The sequence below is a fragment of the Mus pahari genome, chromosome 12, assembly GCF_900095145.1.
Source record: "Mus pahari chromosome 12, PAHARI_EIJ_v1.1, whole genome shotgun sequence".
Lineage (NCBI taxonomy): Eukaryota > Metazoa > Chordata > Mammalia > Rodentia > Muridae > Mus > Mus pahari.
Genome location: NC_034601.1, coordinates 30,853,984 through 30,872,999, shown reverse-complemented (window position 1 = coordinate 30,872,999; position 19,016 = coordinate 30,853,984). Strand labels below are relative to the sequence as shown.

At 45.9% G+C, this 19,016-nt stretch overlaps 1 protein-coding gene across 3 annotated transcripts in view; it reads left to right on the top strand.

Moving 5' to 3' along the window:
* The first annotated feature begins 2,978 nt into the window (after positions 1 to 2,978).
* Positions 2,979 to 19,016, top strand: part of LOC110329684 (protein mono-ADP-ribosyltransferase PARP14) — a 37,229-nt gene continuing 21,191 nt past the window's right edge. The window contains exons 1-6 of one of the 3 annotated variants that reach the window (XM_021209465.1): positions 2,979 to 3,313; positions 6,646 to 6,785; positions 7,756 to 7,789; positions 9,492 to 9,725; positions 12,619 to 12,855; positions 15,027 to 17,290. In XM_021209465.1, the coding sequence (XP_021065124.1) occupies positions 3,127 to 3,313; positions 6,646 to 6,785; positions 7,756 to 7,789; positions 9,492 to 9,725; positions 12,619 to 12,855; positions 15,027 to 17,290 (3,096 nt within the window). In that variant the 5' untranslated portion in view covers positions 2,979 to 3,126. Of the gene's footprint in view, positions 3,329 to 6,645; positions 6,786 to 7,755; positions 7,790 to 9,491; positions 9,726 to 12,618; positions 12,856 to 15,026; positions 17,291 to 19,016 lie in introns of all 3 variants that reach the window. The other 2 variants (XM_021209463.2, XM_029544728.1) reach the window with 2 other exon arrangements.

The window sequence follows — 19,016 nt, the reverse complement described above, 5'->3', positions numbered from 1 at the left end:
TCCTGCACTAAGGTGGATTACAATAACCCCTTTCTCCCTCAAGTTGCTCTTGTCGGGGTCTTTCATTAGAGCAACAGGAAAAGCAACAAACGCAGCAGCAGCCAGCTGTAGTATTAGGTAGCCTATATTACTCCCAGTTTGGAAATGTACTATTAGGGATTCCTGTACCAACCAACTGATACTGGAGGAATCACTCCAGAGTGGAAAGGCACAGTGTTGATAAAACTTCAACTATAAAACTCACTTTTACTGTAACTTTATTTCTTGTAATTTGATCTTGTAAAGAAAACAAACAAACAAACAAAAAAACAGTTGCCCAGCCCTGGAGCTCTAAATTCTTGGAAATGGGGTTGTCAATTTTCTTTGTAGTTTGGGTGAGACAGGGATGAACCCCAGGAAAACTCAGCACTCTAGCCTACCCAGCCAAGCCCTCTGCGCCTACCGGGCCCAACGCTGTTTGGCTCAGATGATGAGCGCCATCTGCAGGCAGAATGCTGGAAATTGGAGAAAGATACCTGGATACTGTTCAGCATGATCAGGAATTTTAAAAAGCCCAGTAAATTCTCTTCAGTGCATCTCTGACCTTCTTTGCACTGATTCAGTTCTCCAGTATTAAGTAACAATATTCAAGCTCTGTCTTTCTCCAAAGAATCTTTGAACTGGACAGACCTTGAGATAGATTTCATATCTTTCTTCTAATCACATCTGACAAAATTTAATGCAACCTCAGGGACATAGTTTACAAAGCATACAAGCAAACTAAGCACTTAGTGATGATAAATCATAAAGAAAATCATTCTAAGATGATTCTTGAGTTCACATATGCTTTTACCATTTACTGTAAATGGAAGCAAATTTGTACATTGTAACAAATGTGTTTCTTTTTATAGAGAGAACTAAATCATGGCTCAAATATTTGCTACTGCAAGACATGAAGCCTTTTCAATTTTTCTCAGAATATTCTTTTTTTTTAATTGCAAATGATGAGAGCCCTACTTTGAATTAAATACACAATATAAAATGGCAGAAGTGTGTTTAGGACCATTTCAGAACTTGGAATGGAAATTCTGTCTTAATCACAAGGCAAAATTCATTGAAAGAAATTTGATTATACTTATTTTTATTTTAAGTGTATGGGTATTTTGCCTGCATATATGCCTGTGCACCATATGTGAAATGCTCACAGAAGCCGGAAGTTTGTACTGGATTTCCTGGACCTGGAGTTACAGGTGGTTGTGAGCTACTATGCAGGAGCTGGGAGTCGAACCCGGGTCCTCTGGAAGAGTAGCCAGTTCTCTTAACTGCTGAGCCAGCTCTCCAGCCTCTGAAGGAGCAATTTTTAAAACCAAGCATTCTAAAGTGGTACGATCCAAAGATAGACTAACTTGTCATGCTGACAAATGACAGCAGGAACATATTAAAAGTCTGCTTTCTATTACTAAGACATTAAGGTTTTTTTTTTTGTAAGAACAGAAACATTGTATACATTAAAAACTGTGATCCATATCATAGTCTCCTATCTGAGCTGAGTGTTTCAGAGGGTGTTTATTGGTATTGTCTGGTGTGAAGATCTTATATGTGCAAAAGTGCACATGTGTGCTCAGAACACGGCTTCAGTGATGCCAGGAGACAGCACCTATACGCAACGGAATGCTATGGAGTTGATTTTTATTTAATTTTTGGTCATTGTGCCTTTAGAAGCCATTCAGTGTTACCAAGATTTTCTCAAGTCTCACACTGAGTTGTGCGATCCGTCCGATTGCAATCTACAGAGAAACGGGGCCTATCTGTAAAAAACCATTAAAACTGCCTAGATACCCCCACCTCCAACCCCCGTTCACAACCTTCATTCACAACGCCTAGCTGCTGGCGCCTGAGACGTCCTGGCTGATACCACCAATATCTTCCACATCCCTTCTTTGTACCAACATTTGCCCATATCCAGGACTTTTCTACTTTCAAAAATATTTAATTCCAAGAAACAAAAATATCAACTTTCTGAGCCCAAACCCCCATCCCTCAATGGCTGCCTGACTCCCGGGTCTTCCTGTTCACTCAAAGTTTTGGAAAGGTCTGAGTATATTTGCTGCCTCTACTTCCTTCCTTTTTTCAGACCTCGATCATCTTCAGACTCCCCATCGGCCCCCCCTGGTCTCCATCAGATAGTGTTACCAGGGGCCTCCAGAGAGCCACCATACCCTAGCCCTGGAAAGACAAAGCTTGCTTTTAATGTGTATCCCAAATATTCGCTCATCACGCGTTGAGGATATACAGATTCCCAGCCTCTTCTCATCCCGGTCACAGTAGGTGCACCTCACTCCTGTTGCTTGGACCACTACTGGATGAACCACAAAGCCCCAGAGTCCCACCATCTAAGGTCATTTCTTAGTAGCCCTTAGGCTATCAGGTAGCACGGCCCTTGCCTAGAATTGCTTCCCGACCTTTCCATAATTGGGCTGGGACTTGTGCTCCAACAGCACCTGTGTATTTCCCCCTAGAGCTGTCGACTGTCTCCTGTGTCCCCCGTACCTGTGTCCCTCCGTTGAACACCCCGAAAACATGGACGCCTAGGACGCGTTCCTCAATACTGGGAGTTTGTAAACACAAAGTATGCACAGTGAGAAAACAGAATTCAGAAGCAGGAAAGGCAGGTCAGATGCCCTCGGGTGGCCCCCCGAGTGAGCAGGGAGCATTCTGAGCGAATCGCTTTCCTTCTCTTATACAACACAGGGTTTCAGGTATGCAGAAACTGTCCTAGTGATAGAGCAGGGCTCAGCTGTAGCTCTGGTGGAGTGCGGGCGGGGCCCAGCTCTGGAGCCGCTATGGAGGTGGCCTGGAGGCTAGAGCCCGGGTGGAGGATGGGGGACCGTCAGCTCCCTGGGATCGACTCGCTTCTATTGAGGACAGGAGAACAAAGGTGTGTGTGTGTGTGTGTGTGTGTGTGTGTGTGTTGTTGTTGTTGTTGTTGTTGTTGCACCATTCCAATCCTGGGGCAGCGAGGTGAAGATAGAAACTAAGGGCGGGGAGGGATTTCCAGGAAATGAAAGCGAAAGAAGTTAGCTCAAAGTTAAAACTCTGAGCAGTTTTGAACCACCCAGCAGTCGCTGCTTCCTAGGTTCAGTCAGGATGGCAGCGTCGGGTTCCTTCCCGCTGCTGGTCGAGGGCTCTTGGGGCCCCGACCCCCCGAAGAACTTGATCAACAAGTTGCAAATGTACTTCCAGAGCCGGAAGAAATCCGGAGGAGGGGAGTGCGAGGTCGTCCCGGAGCCCGGGAACCCAGCACGCTTCCTGGTGCTCTTCTTCCCGGAGGATGGTGAGGGGCGCGAAGGTCGGGGAGGGTCGCCTCGCGCGGGGTTAGGGGTCACGGGTGCCAGGCCCAGCACTTGGCTGCAGCTCGTTCGGCGCCGGAGACCCTGGAGGCAGAATCTGGGTGGCGAGCGCAACCGGGAGCGTTCCCCTTGCTTTTCCAGTCGCTATCTTTGAACCTTCCTGTGTTTGTTGTTTGGTGGTGAGCCTAGCCTTTGATAGCTGAGCCATCTCTCCAACCCTAGTTTGTTGTTTTAACTGTCCTGTTTTTATTATTCAGGTGGGGCAGGAAAAGAATTAAGAAACGGGAGGAGTCCCAGGTCCGCTAGCACCGCAGGGTTCTTTGGGAGATGAGCTTGAGAAGGGAAAAGCCCTGGAGCGCTTGTGCCACAGTGGGGGAGGGAGGGGCGGGGCGCGGGGGGTGTCGTGTTCCTGCCTCGTCCTCCATCCCCAAGATAACCTGAGGTGGCTGTAAGCTTTGAACCCAGGTTGGGGTAGGGGCTGGGGGTGTCCCCTAATCTCTGGAAGGTCCCTGAACAGTTAGTTAAGCAGTTGAATGTTCCCCGCCTCTATCGACCTTCTGTGCAAAGGAGGCCCAGCCTTCATTTCTCGCTCAGGTGGATGAATAGAAGTCCCAGACCGGTGGCTTCTGGAAAGCCACCGTGTGTTAATGTCTGAGATTTAGCAGACCAGGGTCATCCTCAGAATGTAGAATGGAGGGAACATTTGGGCCAGAGGAGAGGCAAGGAGGCTAAGGAGGCCAGGCAGTGGGCAAGGTAACAGCCCAGCAGAGACCCAAGGAGGAAAAAAAATGAAAGCAAGCGAAAGGTGTAACACAGGGTTTCAGGAAGCCTGGGTAGGAGGGCACAAGAGACCTGCGTGGCTCTGGCCCTCTTCCGGAAAACACAGGTTTGATTTCACAAGGGAGAACTCAATGGGCAGCTAGCTAGCAAAAGAATCTCATTTTCACATTTCCTAGGTCAGTGATTCCCAAACTTCCTAATGCTGCAGACCTTTTACGCGGTTCCTCGGTTTGTGGTGACTCCAACCACAAAATTATTCTTGCTGCTACTTCATAACTGTAATTTTGCTACTGTTATGAACCAGAATCTAACCCCCAGGAAAGGATCGTTAGATCCTAAGGGGTTGCGACCCACAGGTTGAGAACCACTGTAGAGGGGTCCCAGTTTGATTCCAGCTGTCAGTATCCCAGTAGACATGGCCCGTATGGAGAGCACTTTCTTTAGAACTTCACTGTTCTTAAATGCGGGTCACATGTTAGGGGTGCAGATTACTGGCATCCTGGTCACAGAGAAGTTGAGGCGGTAACTAGATGTCTCCAGCTCCATTCTAGACAGTGAGTGTCGACTGAATAGGGATCATGTACCACCAGCCCTCCGAAGTGACCCGCACATGCTAAACATTAAAAACAAACAAACAAACAAACAAACAAAACTGTTGTTTATCGAGAACCTCAAAACAGAGAGACTGATAGACTACCTAAGATATTGGTACTATACTGAAATACACAGCACGGAAAAATAATTGTGATAATACAATTCCAGTTTTAGCCTTTACAGCAGACCCCGGGGCTGGCCAGGTGACTCAGCCCTGAAGGGCTGGGCTCAATGAATTCACCAAAAGCAGGATCTCTGCTGGGCTTTCTCCCTACAGGGCTCCTAGCCCACAGCCCCCACTTCATCCAGGCTGCTCTGGGTCATCCCTCTGGTTTCACTCACAACACAGATGACTCAACATCTATTAAATTTTAACCCTGTTGAGGGGGCAGTCTTTAGACTGACTAGAATCTCTCTCTATTCACTTTCCGTTTCCTACTTGAGGCACTTGCTTCCTCAGTAGCGAGTCATCTGGAATTTCCCTGTAGCAGACTTAAGGCAGCAGCATTTCTTTCCTGTAGAGAGCACCACCCTCCGGCCCAGAAGTAGCCTGAGCAGGCCTAACCATTCACTTGTGTCTACAATAGCTGGATAGTACTATTGAGTCTCTCAGCATCCCCTCCCCAGCAGACATTAGCATATGGAGGTAGGGATCGGAAGAGCTGGCCTTTGTAGGCTAACTGGGTTTGTGTACAATAAAGCATGCATGACTTCCTGTGATTTTTTCCCCCCCTTAGGACTTTGAGCTCTGTGAATGAGCTACCCTCTCAAACCCTAACTCAAAACACTGTAGGCCCCGTTTCAAATGGACACATTCTATTATACTTTCTAGTCCCAATTTGGCTCCTGTTTATCATGCAAGGACCTAGGTATCCTTGAAGTAGGGAAACTCATCTTCTTAAAAATAAGTAGGTAAGTAAATAAATAAATAGTATCTTGCTGGGTGGTGGTAACTTACACTTTTAATCCCAGCTCTTGGGAGGTGGAAGCAGGCAGATCTCTGAGTTCGAGGCCAGCCTGGTCTACAGAGTGAGTTCCAAGACAGCCAAGAACGCACAGAGAAACACAGCCTCAAACACACACACACAAACAACAACAAAAAAGATTTACTTTTCTTGTATGTGTATGAGTGTTTGCCTGCGTATGTCTGTAGACCATGTGTATACAGTGCTTGCCGAGGCCAGAAGAGGGCGTCAGATCCCCTGGAACTGGAGTTACAGACTGTGTAGGTCGGTTATGTGGATGCTGGCAACCAAAATCTGGGTCGTCTAGAAGAGCAGCTTGTGCTCTTAACCATGAAGCCATCACTCCAACCCTGGAACCCACCATTTTCTTAAGTAAAACTGAACATAGATGACCTGAGGTAGGCACAAAGGGGAAGTTAGACACCAGAAGCCTGCCTACTCCTCCCAGATATAGGTTGACGGGCATCTTGTACTGTTGTCGCTGCCATTGCTTTCTAAGGGTACTCATGTCCCTACACACTGCACCCAGTGTATGAAGAGGTGGCCATGTCTGGATGCCTCGGATGGACTTTACCAAAGTCCAGGATAGAAGAAAAGGAGCGAAACACAGAGCTCCCTGGCAAGCAAGCCTAGCCGAAAGGGTAAACTTTAGGATCAGTGATAGACCCGGTCGGTTTCCAGGCCGGAAGGCAGAGAGGAACAGAGGGAAATACTTCAGTGTCCTGCTGTGGCCCCCACACAAGCAGGGGTGTGAATCCATCCCCACGCACCACAGGTACACAACGTAAGTTTAAAGCTGGGATTCAAATCCATCTGTTAAGTTTTTCTTCAGCAGGGTTTGCTTCTTAGAGACACTGGCTGAGCTGCTATGAATGTAAACTGTAGAAATCACGTAAACATGTAAGTGAAGGTCGCTTGCAGTTTGCCTTAAAACGTTTTTTTTTTTTTTGTTTGTTTGTTTGTTTTTAACATTTCAGTTCGGCAGAACGTTCTGGAGAAAGGAAATCATGAGTTGGTGTGGCAAGGAAAAGGGACATTCAAGTTGACGGTCCAGTTGCCCACAGACCCCGAGGAAGCCTCGGTCTCTCAGAAGTCAAGGAAGGCATCTCCAGAAGAGGTAAGGAAACCTAGGAGGGACTCAAAAGGACACAAGGTGGTATTCCAAGGTATGTGGGGATCTCAGGGATGAAGATACGGTAAAGACGTGCTGGGTGAGGTGGCTCGAGCCTTAAATCCCAGCTAGAGGTAAGCAGAGTTCAACACTAGGCTGGTCTACATAGTAAGTCCAGGCCGGTCAAAGCTATACAAGGCTGTATAGTGAGACTGTGTCCAAAGAAAGGAAAGGAAGGAAGGAAGGAAGAAAGAAAGGAAGGAAGGAAGGAAGGAAGGAAGGAAGGAAGGAAGGAAAGGAAGGAAGGAAGGAAAGAAAGAAAGAAAGAAAGAAAGAAAGAAAGAAAGAAAGAAAGAAAGAAAGAAAGAAAGAAAGAAAGAGAGAAAGAAAATGGTAGACCAAGGCCTAAGTCACACTAATGAGAAAACAGTAGCTTGGAACTGTGGTGGGATGGATGGCTACAAACAATGAAGAATCAGTTACTTTTGACACTTGGAAGAGTCAAGATTGGGGGAGGGGAGTGCAATAGTAATGAATTGGGGGTGTTTAAGTTTGTATCTATTTGTCTTGGCTTCTTTATAACCAAAAACCTGAGGGTCTTGAGAGGCCAGCAGTGCACTGTGTACTGTTCACTCAATTGTGAAAGGAGATTGCCAGGGACCTCTGTGAAGCACGTGCACTGTGCTCACACAGTGGTCATGAAATAAGTACTATGTGTCGGGAAAGCATGGGCTGAGATGTCTCACCTTTGGCATGGGCCAGGGGCTCTTGTATATGTCTCATTTCATCATTCACTGCTGTCGCCAGCAAGAAGACGCACTGTGACACGTAGCCTCAGATGTATTCAGCGGCTCATTACCCAAGTATATCGCTATCATTTCAATTTAGCTTATGTCTCCAGTCTGGCCCAAGGGATGTCTTATTTATATAAAGAAATGATTTGCATGTTAATGCTTTCTTACTGTTTGGGTTTTAGGAGTCCAAGACAAAAGAAGATGCTGTGAAACCAGGTAAAGTCTCAGCTATGGCGGACAGTTCTGTGTTCATTGAACACTTTGCTTGGGAGATTTTCCCTCTGGAGTCACAGCATGCAGGATCTGCTCAGTTTGGAGCTGCCTTGAGTTGCATCATCAGGTCTCAGCCAGATGTGTACGAAACACTCCCTGAGGGAGCCCCTTCAGCTCTTAGAGCTCCCATCAGAAGAACAGGACCAGCTCTTTCTGGTGCTGGGAGATGTCTGCAGATGAGGAGAGGGGAAGGAGACCTGGGAGGTGCTGAGGGATGCTTGTGCCTGGGTGGGAAAGAGCGGCAAGGACAGGATGTGTAGTGGATGCTGTGTGGCTCTCTGGGTATCAGTGCTCTGTGAGCGTCAGGTGTGTCTTCAATGGACCCCAGCTCCCCAGTTCTTCCTTCCTTACCTGCTGCAGTGGACAGCCAGCACTGGGGCTGGGCTGGGGTCTCCTGCTTCACTGGTGGTAGGCAGGGCCTATATCCTGCCCCATACTTTAATGAGGGAATGACTAATATTGGTATAAAGGGTAACAAATAAAGAGCCATGCCAAGTAAGATAAGCAAGAGCAACAGAGATGCAGATGCTCAAACCTGAGAAATGCAGATGCTCAAACCTTAGGGAAAGGAATTCTTGCTTTCCCTCCATTACTCTCTGCCTTCTGGCCTGGAGACTGGGTCTCTCACTGACCCTGAACTTTGTCCTTTTGGCTAGGCTTGTTCCAGGATGCTCTTGGTATCTGTCCATCTCCGCCCTCTATACTAGGCACACATAGCCACGCTCAGCTGTTAAAAGTGTGCTGGAGGTTCAAACTCTGGGCCTCATGCTCAGGCAACAAGCTATCTTACCCAGTGAGTCATTTCTCATTAATAACGTTATAGTGTTAATCTTTAAACTGTTATTTTGTTTAGCATGAGTGTGTTCAGCCTCAGATATCCTTGCTTCCATAGCGTGAGCCAGAGAGTAGTGCTCTAATTCAGTGAGTATCTGATGAGCCTCAACTGCATACCCTGTGCCAGCAACACAAAGGTGAGGAAAGCTATGCGCTGCTTTTAGGAGCTCTGTCCTGTAATTAGAGTTTAGTACTTGTGAGGGATGATATCTAGTCCTCATAAAGGAAAAACAGAAAAAAGTAATAAAGTCAAATTAATGATAACAGCAACAAGAAAAAAACGTTACATATTAGTTTTTGTTGTTTTTGTTTTTTTGAGACAGAATTTCTCTATGTTGCTCTGGTTGTCCTGGAACTTACTCTGTACCAGACTGGCTTTGTTTGTTTTGTTTTGTTTTGTTTTGTTTTGTTTTGTTTTGTTTTTCAAGACAGGGTTTCTCTGTGTAGCCCTGGCTATCCTGGAACTCACTTTGTAGACCAGGCTGGCCTCGAACTCAGAAATCTGCCTGCCTCTGCCTCCTGAGTGCTGGGATTAAAGGCGTGTGCCACCAAACCCGGCTCCGGGCTGGCTTTGAACTCACAGAGATCTATCTGCCTCTGCCTCCCCAGTTCTGGGATTAAAAGTGTGCACCACCACACCCGGCAATACATTTTAGTTTTTAATTCACTAAAGCAAAAGCTTCATTATGTAAGATTTCCTTTTTTCTGAGTTATCTAAAAGGTAGGGAAAATTGGGGATGGGGGGCATGTCTTAGGACAATTGACTTTGATGATACCTTACACCTTTCATTGGCATTTCCAAATTTTTCAGGTGATTTGGATACAACACATTCTCCCAGCAGTGGATCAGAAAAGACAGAAGATGTCCCAAAAGAGTGTGAAAATATTTCCTCCATGGTGGCATTTGAAAACCTGCCCGAGAGAGTATCCAAGATGGTGCTGACCTTCCTGGTAGAGAATATAAGTGGCCTCCCCAGTGATGACTTTAAGGTGGAAGTGATCCGAGATTTTGCTGTTGCCGTGGTTACCTTTCAGAAGCCTATAGGTGAGCTCCAGGGGCCACTGCAGGCTTCTGCGCCCCACAGCCCAGCATCTGAGATGTCTCTGAAAGTTTGGTTCTTTGCTCTAGTGAGTAGAAGAGGTCTCTAAGTCAATACAGATGCTTTTCCCCTCAAATTTTTGAGAGAGAAACAAATTAATTTTGAGCTCAAATATGGGTATATTCCATAGACTGCTCTTTATTTATATGACTGCTTAAGTTGGGCTTGGGAGGCTGGGGCAGGGGGAGAAATAGAAAGTCTAAGTGAACAAGCTTGATCTTTTACATCCCTGGGAAGAGTAAAGACTGGCCTGTTACTATACTGTACTTACTGGGAGGCAATAATGCCACCAAACTTAGCCTTAGTCCTTGCTCTAATTTAGGCACCTGCTAATCTCTGTGTGTGATAATTTATTCATTCCTTTCAATAACCCTATGCCAAGGGATGAGAGACCGAGGAGCTGGATTTGAACCCATGCAGCTCACCTCCTCTCCCCTTTCTCCTACCACTCTACCAACTTCTCCCTGGTAGAACCCTTTCATGGTCATACATGCAGAGACGAGGAAGCCCAGAAAATGAATGCCCTGGCCAGCAAGACGGCAGAACAGGCAAAGGCACTTACCACCAAGCATGACAGCCAGAGTTTGATCCCTGGGACTTGTACAAGTTGTCCTCTATCCTCCAAATGCATGCACACACATGCACTTGTGTGCACACACACAGATGTGAAAAAATAAAATGAGGTCATTACCTCAAGCAAGTACCATCTCCACCTAGAACAGGGCACATTCCAAATCCAAGCCCCCGTGTCCCATTGCCACGGCAGTGAGATGTCAATCAAGCTCACGGGAGGTGTGGTCAGAATTCTGTCTCTGTCACTTAACTCGTTGTATGAAGCTTACCAAGTTATTATCTTCTCTGTTCCTTATCTACTCATGCATGAAAAGGGGATGGTCATTATCTAAATTCCTGTGACGATTAAATGAGATACTTAACATAAACCCTGAAGGATGGTATTGATTCAATAAAGGGCACTATTATTATTTCAGGGCACTATTATTACTTCTTATAAAGAGAAGTTTAAAGGTTTATTTATTTTATGTGTATGCTTTGCTAGCATGCATGCAGTGCCAGCAGAGGCCAGTAGAGGGCAGTAGGTTCCTTGGAACTGGAGTTACATATGGTTGTGGGCTTCTGGGGGATGCTGGGATCTGAATCACTTCACAGTCTTCTTCAAAGGCATTGAGTGTTGTTAACCTCTGAACCTTCTCTCCTGCCCCATAAAGGGAAATGTAAAATTCAGTGACCTAGCTTCTGTTCATTGAGCAACAGTCTTGAACACATACTGTGTTAGCTTTCTGCTACTGTAACAAACAACCTGAGCCGATCAGCCTATAAAAAAAAACAAGGTTTATTCTAGCACACAGTTTTGAGTGGCCTCAGTCCTTGATCAGCTAGCCCCGTTGCTCTGGGGCTTCTGGTGAGAAAGTAGGCATAGTGACAGCATGTGGAAGACTGTTTATCTCAGTCTCAGAGAGACAATGAGGGGGCAGGAGGCCAGGGTCACTCAATGCAGGGAGCATTTCCCACAGGCCTCATTTGTTAGGTGAGACACCACATCTCAATGGCTTCATGTTGAGGGCTAATTCTGTTAACGCATGAGTCTCTGGGACAGTTTAGATTCAAACTATAGCTATCATTATGGGCCATGTGCTGGCTTAGGAGCTGGGTCACAACCATGAATTAATCAATCAATCATAGTTTCCTCTCTGGAGGAACTCAGGGGGGAGCAGGAAGGAGGGATGTATGTAAATGAATAATGAAGATGAAAGAGGAGTCGTCTCAGCAGTGGTAGAACCTGTGAGAGGTGGGAGACAAGGGCGCGCATCGCTGGGCTCCTCCGAGCATGTGCTCCAGCAGTGCTGCCTGACCATGTCCAGACTACACCAAGCTCGTCCACGCTGCCTCTGTTCCCTCCCTTTATCCACTTGTCAACCATCCATTAGAGGGCGACCCTCCTTCAAACTAGAGACCACACAGAGACACACTCCAAGTCTGAGTCCCAGCTTTATCCGTTGCTTAGTGGGTCTCCAAAAGGCAATTCAATGATTGTGTTCAATCGTTGGGAAATGAAATGCAAGTAAGGACTTGTATTCATTGATTCCCAGATCCCAGCACAATAATGTCACATCGTAGGACCACCATCCACTGTGTTAATTTAAGAGAACTAGCTGGGCGGTGGTGGTGCACACCTTTAATCCCGGCACTTGGGAGGCAGAGGCAGGCGGATTTCTGAGTTCGAGGCCAGCCTGGTCTACAAAGTGAGTTCCAGGACAGTCAGACTATACAGAGAAACCCTGTCTCGAAAACACCAGAGAGAGGGGGGGGAGAGAGAGAGAACTAGCTGGGCTGAATCCTGAAGGATAAATAGGACCAAAGGAGAAAACGGAGAAGACTGTAGACATAGCTGAGGTGGGCTGATTTGATTTGATCCCCAGCATCACAATGAAACAAAGATGTCCCGTTGGAGAACGGCAGTGCAGACACAGACGGTTGTATATACAAGGACAAAAGAGGACAATTTTAAAAACATGACTAGCTTTTTTGTTTTTTTGTTCTGTGGTAACATGAAGACAAAATTAAAAGAGTTACTTGGATTTGAGTTTGGCTTCCGTAGCCTGTCTGTGGGTGTGGGCTCTGTAAGAAAACGGTGAGAGGGGCGGAGTCGCAATGGGGGTGGGGGTGGGGGGAGGTGCGGGTGTCGGAGGGTTGGCTGTGGGTAAAGGACAGCTCAGCGGCAGAGACTAACAGCAGTTGGTAGTTCTCTCCTCTTGGCTGTAGTCAAGCCTTCAATACTGGATGTCATCGGAATTTTCTCATTTTATATTTGTTTTGTAGATATCAAAAAATTTATTGTTGATTGTATCGGCCACCGCTCAAATCAACAACTCCAGCTTGCCCCGAGACTTCTGGAAACAACGAATGTAGTCAGGGTGGAGAACCTGCCTCCTGGGGTGGACGATTACCAGCTGCAACTCTTCTTCGAAAACCCTTTCAATGGGGGCGGAAGGGTCGCCCGAGTTGAGTGCTTCCCAGAAGAGAGTTCAGCGCTGGTTGAGTTTTGTGACAGTAAAGGTCTGTGTCTCAGCCGGCCACCCTGGGCACAACCTGTCTGGTTGGCCATTCCAGCAGTTACTTAAACCCTCGGGCGTTTGACCATTAATCTCACCCGGCTTTGGTGCAGAATGAGGCAGTGATGCAGGCTGTTGCGGAGCTGATGGGAGACTAAGTGTAGAGCCTCATGGAGACTAAGTGTAGAGCCTCATGAATCTGTGACTGAAAGAGTTGCCATTCTCAGAACTTCTTTTTTTTTTTTTTTTTTTTTTAAGATTTTTTTTTTTATTATATGTAATTACACTGTAGCTGACTTCAGACACTCCAGAAGAGGGCATCAGATCTTGTTACGGATGGTTGTGAGCCACCATATGGTTGCTGGGATTTGAACTCGGGACCTTTGGAAGAGCAGTCAGTGCTCTTACCCGCTGAGCCATCTCACCAGCCCCTCTCAGAGCTTCTGATAGGCTATACTCACAAAGAGAGAGATGTGGGTTTTAGTTCCCCACATTGATTCACAAATTGACTTCAACAAGTTTAGGTAAAGATACATACATAGTTTTTACAAAGCATTTGTATTTCTACCTTCTGTCACTGTGCCGAGGCAGGACTTATGGGGACATTGTCTCATAACCTCAGAAGGGAGACTGAAAGTCATATTGATGATGAGGTCTTCAGTAGTCAGATGGACATGAGTTCGAATCCTGGTTGGTGTTCACTGTCTTTTGACCTTTAACCCTTCACCCTCTGGTTTTCTCATCTGTAGAGATAGCACATAAGGAGCTACCTCAGAGGAGTGCCGTGAGAATGACACCAATCCCAGGGTAGTGCTTGGCCAGGGGTGCTGCTGGGTCCGTGTTAAAGGTCACTCAGGTTGTCCCAGGTCCTACTTCTCTAGAGCCACTGTGGGAGGTGGGGCCTCATCTTTGGGCCTCTGAATGTCACATTCTTTCCCTCTGGCCTGATACCTGCCCTAGGACCAAGTCATACACAAGGGCATTATTATATTTTCACATCTTTCTACCATGTGTGCTGTTTAAATCCAAGTTGTTGCTGGATTGACCCTAATTTCCAAGCTGCTATTATTACTTACACTCGTCCAACAACTCTATAAGAATGTGAGATGTGAGGGAAGCCCTACGGGGGCGGGGAGGGGGGAGAGAGAGAGAGAGAGAGAGAGAGAGAGAGAGAGAGAGAATATGAATATGAATGAGAGCGTGCTCACCCAGGCGCAGGTTGAGGTAGCTACCCTGATACACGCGGCGGCTGGGAGAGTATAGTGGGGAAGGCCTTACTACATTGTGACCTCTGGGGCCAGGCTCTCCAGCGACTGTGAGGATGACTTTGATTTGGTTATAGGGGCAAGAACGTGGGTCTAGGTTGGCTTGTGCTGGCAATTAGCTCAAATACTTCATTCTGTGAAACCCCAACATTTCCCAGCCTCAGCTTTCTCAGCTGTAGCTAAGAATCTCTGCCTGAGAAGGCCACTGTCAGGATTAAAGGCATTAAATCCATGTACAAGGCCTGGGAAAGTGATACAGACTGCAGGTACAATGATGCTCCTTCTGCGAAGGTATTAATACATTTCAGTTAAGTATGAAAGTTAAATTCTGGGGCTATGCAGGAAGGGACAGATGCCACAATGTTCTTTATGTTGGTATAAATATCAACCAAGTGTTTGTGTCCAAGTTTGTATCTGTTTCTATTTTTTGTTCAAGATTTATTTATTATCTATATGTGAGTACACTGTCCCTGTCTTCATACACACCAGAAGAGGGCATCAGATCCCATTACAAATGGTTGTAAGACATCATTGCTGGGGATTGAACTCAGGACCTCTGGAAGAGCAGTCAGTGCTCTTAACTGCTGAGCCCTCTCTCTAGTCCTTGTATCTGCTTCTTATTGTATCACATATGTCAGTGACCTCAGAAAAAACAATAGCATCTGACATGATTTCAGTATAGAGGATATGAAGTAATTATTGCGTTAAATAAAGTCTGCCTTGTAAAGTTAGTGCATATCAGCTTATATGTGAGCCTGTGGGAGAATGCTGCCTTCAAGTTATTTTAAACACCAGAGACTTTTATCCTCTAGAAAAGTTTGTTTCATTTAGTGTTCTTTTGAAATGTTTGACATTGAGATTATTGCTATTTATTAATTTATTTGTTAATTAATTTGTTTTGCTTTTAAAGTGTTAGACACCGTCATGGCCAAGACACACAGTTACAACAAGATGCCACTGTCTGTCTTCCCCTATTATCCCTCTCTGGGCACAGCCTTGTATGGTGAGGAGAAGCCTCTGGTCAAGCTTCCGGCATCTTTCCAGGAGTCTCTTGATCTTCCTTTGTGGAAGTTCTTTCAGAAAAATAATCATCTGATTGAGGAGATAAATGATGAAATGAGGCGCTGTCACTGTGAGCTGACATGGTCTGAAATCAATGGTAAACTGACCATTAGACCGGCTGCCACCTTAGTCAGTCATAGACCGAGCATCAAGACCTGGCAGAGAGATGCATCCACAGCGCTCTCTGGCATCAAGTCTAAATATGGAGTGGAGGTGTTTGAAGTGTGCTCGCCAGTCTGGGACATCATAAAGCATGAGTTAGAGTCAGGAGATGACAGGGTTTTGGTTGAATTTGAAAAGGAGAGTCTACATGTAGCAGGAAAATCAGAAGATGTCCAAGGCATTAGCCAGCAAATCAGGGAATTAATAGAGATCACCACGGAAAAGCTCAGAAGGGAAGAGCAGAGTCTGAAGGAGAAAGTGATCATGTCCCCGGGAAAGCATTACCTCTTGCACCACAGTGGCTTCCTGAAGGATCTAAGCAAGGAGTACCCAGAGATGGAGATCTCTTACGATGCCACGGCTCAGTTCCTGTGCTTGAAGGGCTTCCGTGCAGATGTGTACAAAGTAAAGTGCGACATCCAAGAAAAGGTGTTTTCCATGGCTCAAAAGGATGTCCAGGTTTCTTCTGAAATCTTCGCATTTCTGCAGGAAGTAGACAGTCAGAGACTCTCGAAGACTCTGTTCGAGGCACAGAACATTCTCGCCACATATGAGCTGAAAGGCACAGCTCTTTTCTTAGTTGGAAGTTCTTTCAAAGATCTGGCAGAAGCCGAGACAAAAATGCTCAGTGCTTTAAGTCATAAGAAGATTGAAGTTGAGGACAAGGAGGTTCTGAGAGGTAATGGGTGGAAGAGGAAAGTTCACCCTCTGCAAAAGAGACACAGCTCGTGTGCAACCATTATGGTCAAGAATGAATTGACTTCGGGAACCCCAGCAGAGGTCATTGTTACAGGCTGTGTGAAAGAAGTGAATGAAATTCATAGGCAGCTTTTTGGGTATTTGGAAAACAACATGAAAGTTGAAAGAGCGGTTAAAATCAAACCATCCTTGATTATTGACTATTTAAGGACAGACAAGAGGCTTTTGTCAAAGCTAAAGAAGGCAAGTGTGTATGTGCATTTTAAGCCTAAAGGCAATCCAAACAGCATTTTGCTAACTGGCTCCAAGAGCAAAGTTCTAGAGTGCATGAATCTAGTCAAGGAAATCCAGGATTCAGTCTGTGTCCGAAGATTCCAGACTGACAAAGCAGGCATCAGGCAGTTCTTCAAGGATAAAGAGTCATATTACAAAATAGAGATCGGACGTCGGTTCGGGTGCATCATTGAACTGGAGGAGGAAGGTGAAGAGGAGGAAGGTGAAGAGGAGGAGGGTGAAGAGGAGGAAGAAGGCAGCATTAACAAGCAGAAGTGTCACTTACAGAGGGACATAGCCCCCGGAGTCAAACTGATCATCCTAGAGGAAGACCTGAGTCGGTTTCCTGTCGATGTGGTAGTGAATGCAGCAAATGAGAACTTGAAGCACATCAGTGGTCTCGCACAGTCTCTCTCAAAGGCGGCTGGCCCTGAACTCCAAAGAGAATGTGACCAGATAGTAAAAGAGGGTGGTGTGGTCCCACCTGGCAATGCTGTTATCTCAAAAGCAGGCAAGCTCCCTTGTCACCATGTCATCCATGCGGTAGGTCCTCGATGGAAGGGAGATAAAGTCCTGGAGTGTGTGAGCCTGCTGAAGAAAGTTGTGAAACAAAGTCTCACTTTAGCTGAGGAGTACAAGTGCCGGGCTATAGCCATGCCAGCCGTCAGCGCTGGAATCTTTGACTTTCCCTTAGAACTGTGTGTGGCAACCATTGTTTCAGCCATCAAGGAACACTTCCAGCAAGACACACACACCTTGAAAAAGATTTACCTGGTGGACCTATCTGCAAAGGTTGCCAGGGCCTTTGTTGAAGCTGTCAAGACTACATATAAAGACCTCCTGTCCCACACAGCTTCCCCATCCAGTTTAAAGGCATTAGTACCACTTGGGAAAACGCCCCAGAAACAGGGCAATCTGCTGGTGTCACCAGAAGGCCTGATAATCCGCCTGATAGAAGAAGGCGTGCAGAATGCTAAGGTAAGGTAATTTCCCTGTTCACCGCCAATGTGCTGTGATGTCACATGGTCTGTACCTGCTTTCTTGAGGGCCAAATGAAGACAGGGTGGAGGGAAAGAACAGAGGAAAAGTCCATGCTGATCCACTCAGCCTTCAGACAACTTTCCACTGTAATAAACGTCGGGTGACGTCCTTTCTGCTTCTCAGACAGCTCTGAGCGGTTTGTTGTTACTGTTCTACTTTTAAAGAAGAAGGCTTGGCAGTGGCTCAGTTGACAGAATGCTGGCCTAGGAGGCATGGAGTCCTGGGTTCAGTCCCCCAGCTCTGCATAAGCAAGGTGTGGTGGCACATGTCTGTAAAAGCAGCATTAGGGAGGTGGCGGCAGGAGGATCAGAAATTCAAATTCAAGGTCATCCTTGGCAGCTTGGACTGTATAAGACCTTGTTTGAAGAAAACAAGAAAAGAAGAAAAGTATTACAATACCAGAAATGAGGAAAAACATCAGAATATAGAGAAAAGCTGTTAAAGGTTTATTTCTGTTCCCTTTTACATTCATGTGCATGTGTGTGTGACCGGGTGAATGAATGCCGGAGGCTAGTCAGATCTTTTGGAGCTGGAGTTACAGGTGGTTGTGAGCTCTTTGAGATAGGTGCTAGGAACTGAATTTAGGTCCTCTGGAAAAGCAGTAAGTGTTTTTAACTGCTGGGCCATCTTTCCAGCCCCTACAGTGACATATTTAGCCAATCCTTGAAAGCTTTGTTTAAAGACCAAGACCAAAGTCCTAAACCATCACCACTTGGTGTGACTTTTTCTCACTCCCTTCAAATGACAAACAGCTGGGGATATGCTGGCTATGATAGTAGATGAAATAGACCAGGTGTTGTAAGCCTGTTTTGCTTTGAATTTCTATCCAAGAGAAAGTGTCTCTAATCATCCATCAAGAACAGTCCCTGTTCATCAACAGTGTGTCATCAATAACGACACAATTGAAACTCTTAACCTGGAAATAGTGCTGTAGCATATCCCCATAGGCTAGGTTGGAAAAAGCTAAAAATAGTTAACAGCCACGTAATTAACCTCCTTCTTTATCTCCTTTCCCTTTCCTTTCCTTTCCTTTCCTTTTTCCTTTCCCTCTTTTAATTTTTTTTTTTTGTTGTTTTTTCGAGACAGGGTTTCTCTGTGTAGCCCTGGCTGTCCTGGAACTCACTCTGTAGACCAGGCTGGCCTTGAACTCACAGAGATCTGCCTGCCTCTGCCTCCCGAGTGCTGGGATTAGAGGTGTGCGCCACCAACGCCAGGCTCTTCTTTCCTTTTCTTTTCTTCTCCTTTTCTTTTCTTTTTTCTTTTTTTTGATCCACACCACAGTTTATTTGTTAACATGGTATTTGTGTCAATAATCAAATTGACAACACTTTATACAATTTCCTTGGATAATATTAACATCATAACAGAACACAATGCACTGTACTGAGCTACAGTTTTGTTACTTTAAAATCCTTTAATACAAAGTGTATTTGAAACACTGAACATAAAAAGTAAATGCAAATGACAGAGAAAACAACGACCCAGGAAGGGAAATCACTTCCCACAGACAAATACAAAAGCATCTGGTTACATATGTTAAACAAGAAAGCCTCAAAGGTCCAGGTGGTGGTGGTGCATGCCTTTAATCCCAGCACTTGGGAGGCAGAGGCAGGTGGATTTCTGAGTTGAGGCCAGCCTGGTCTACAAAGTGAGTTCCAGGACA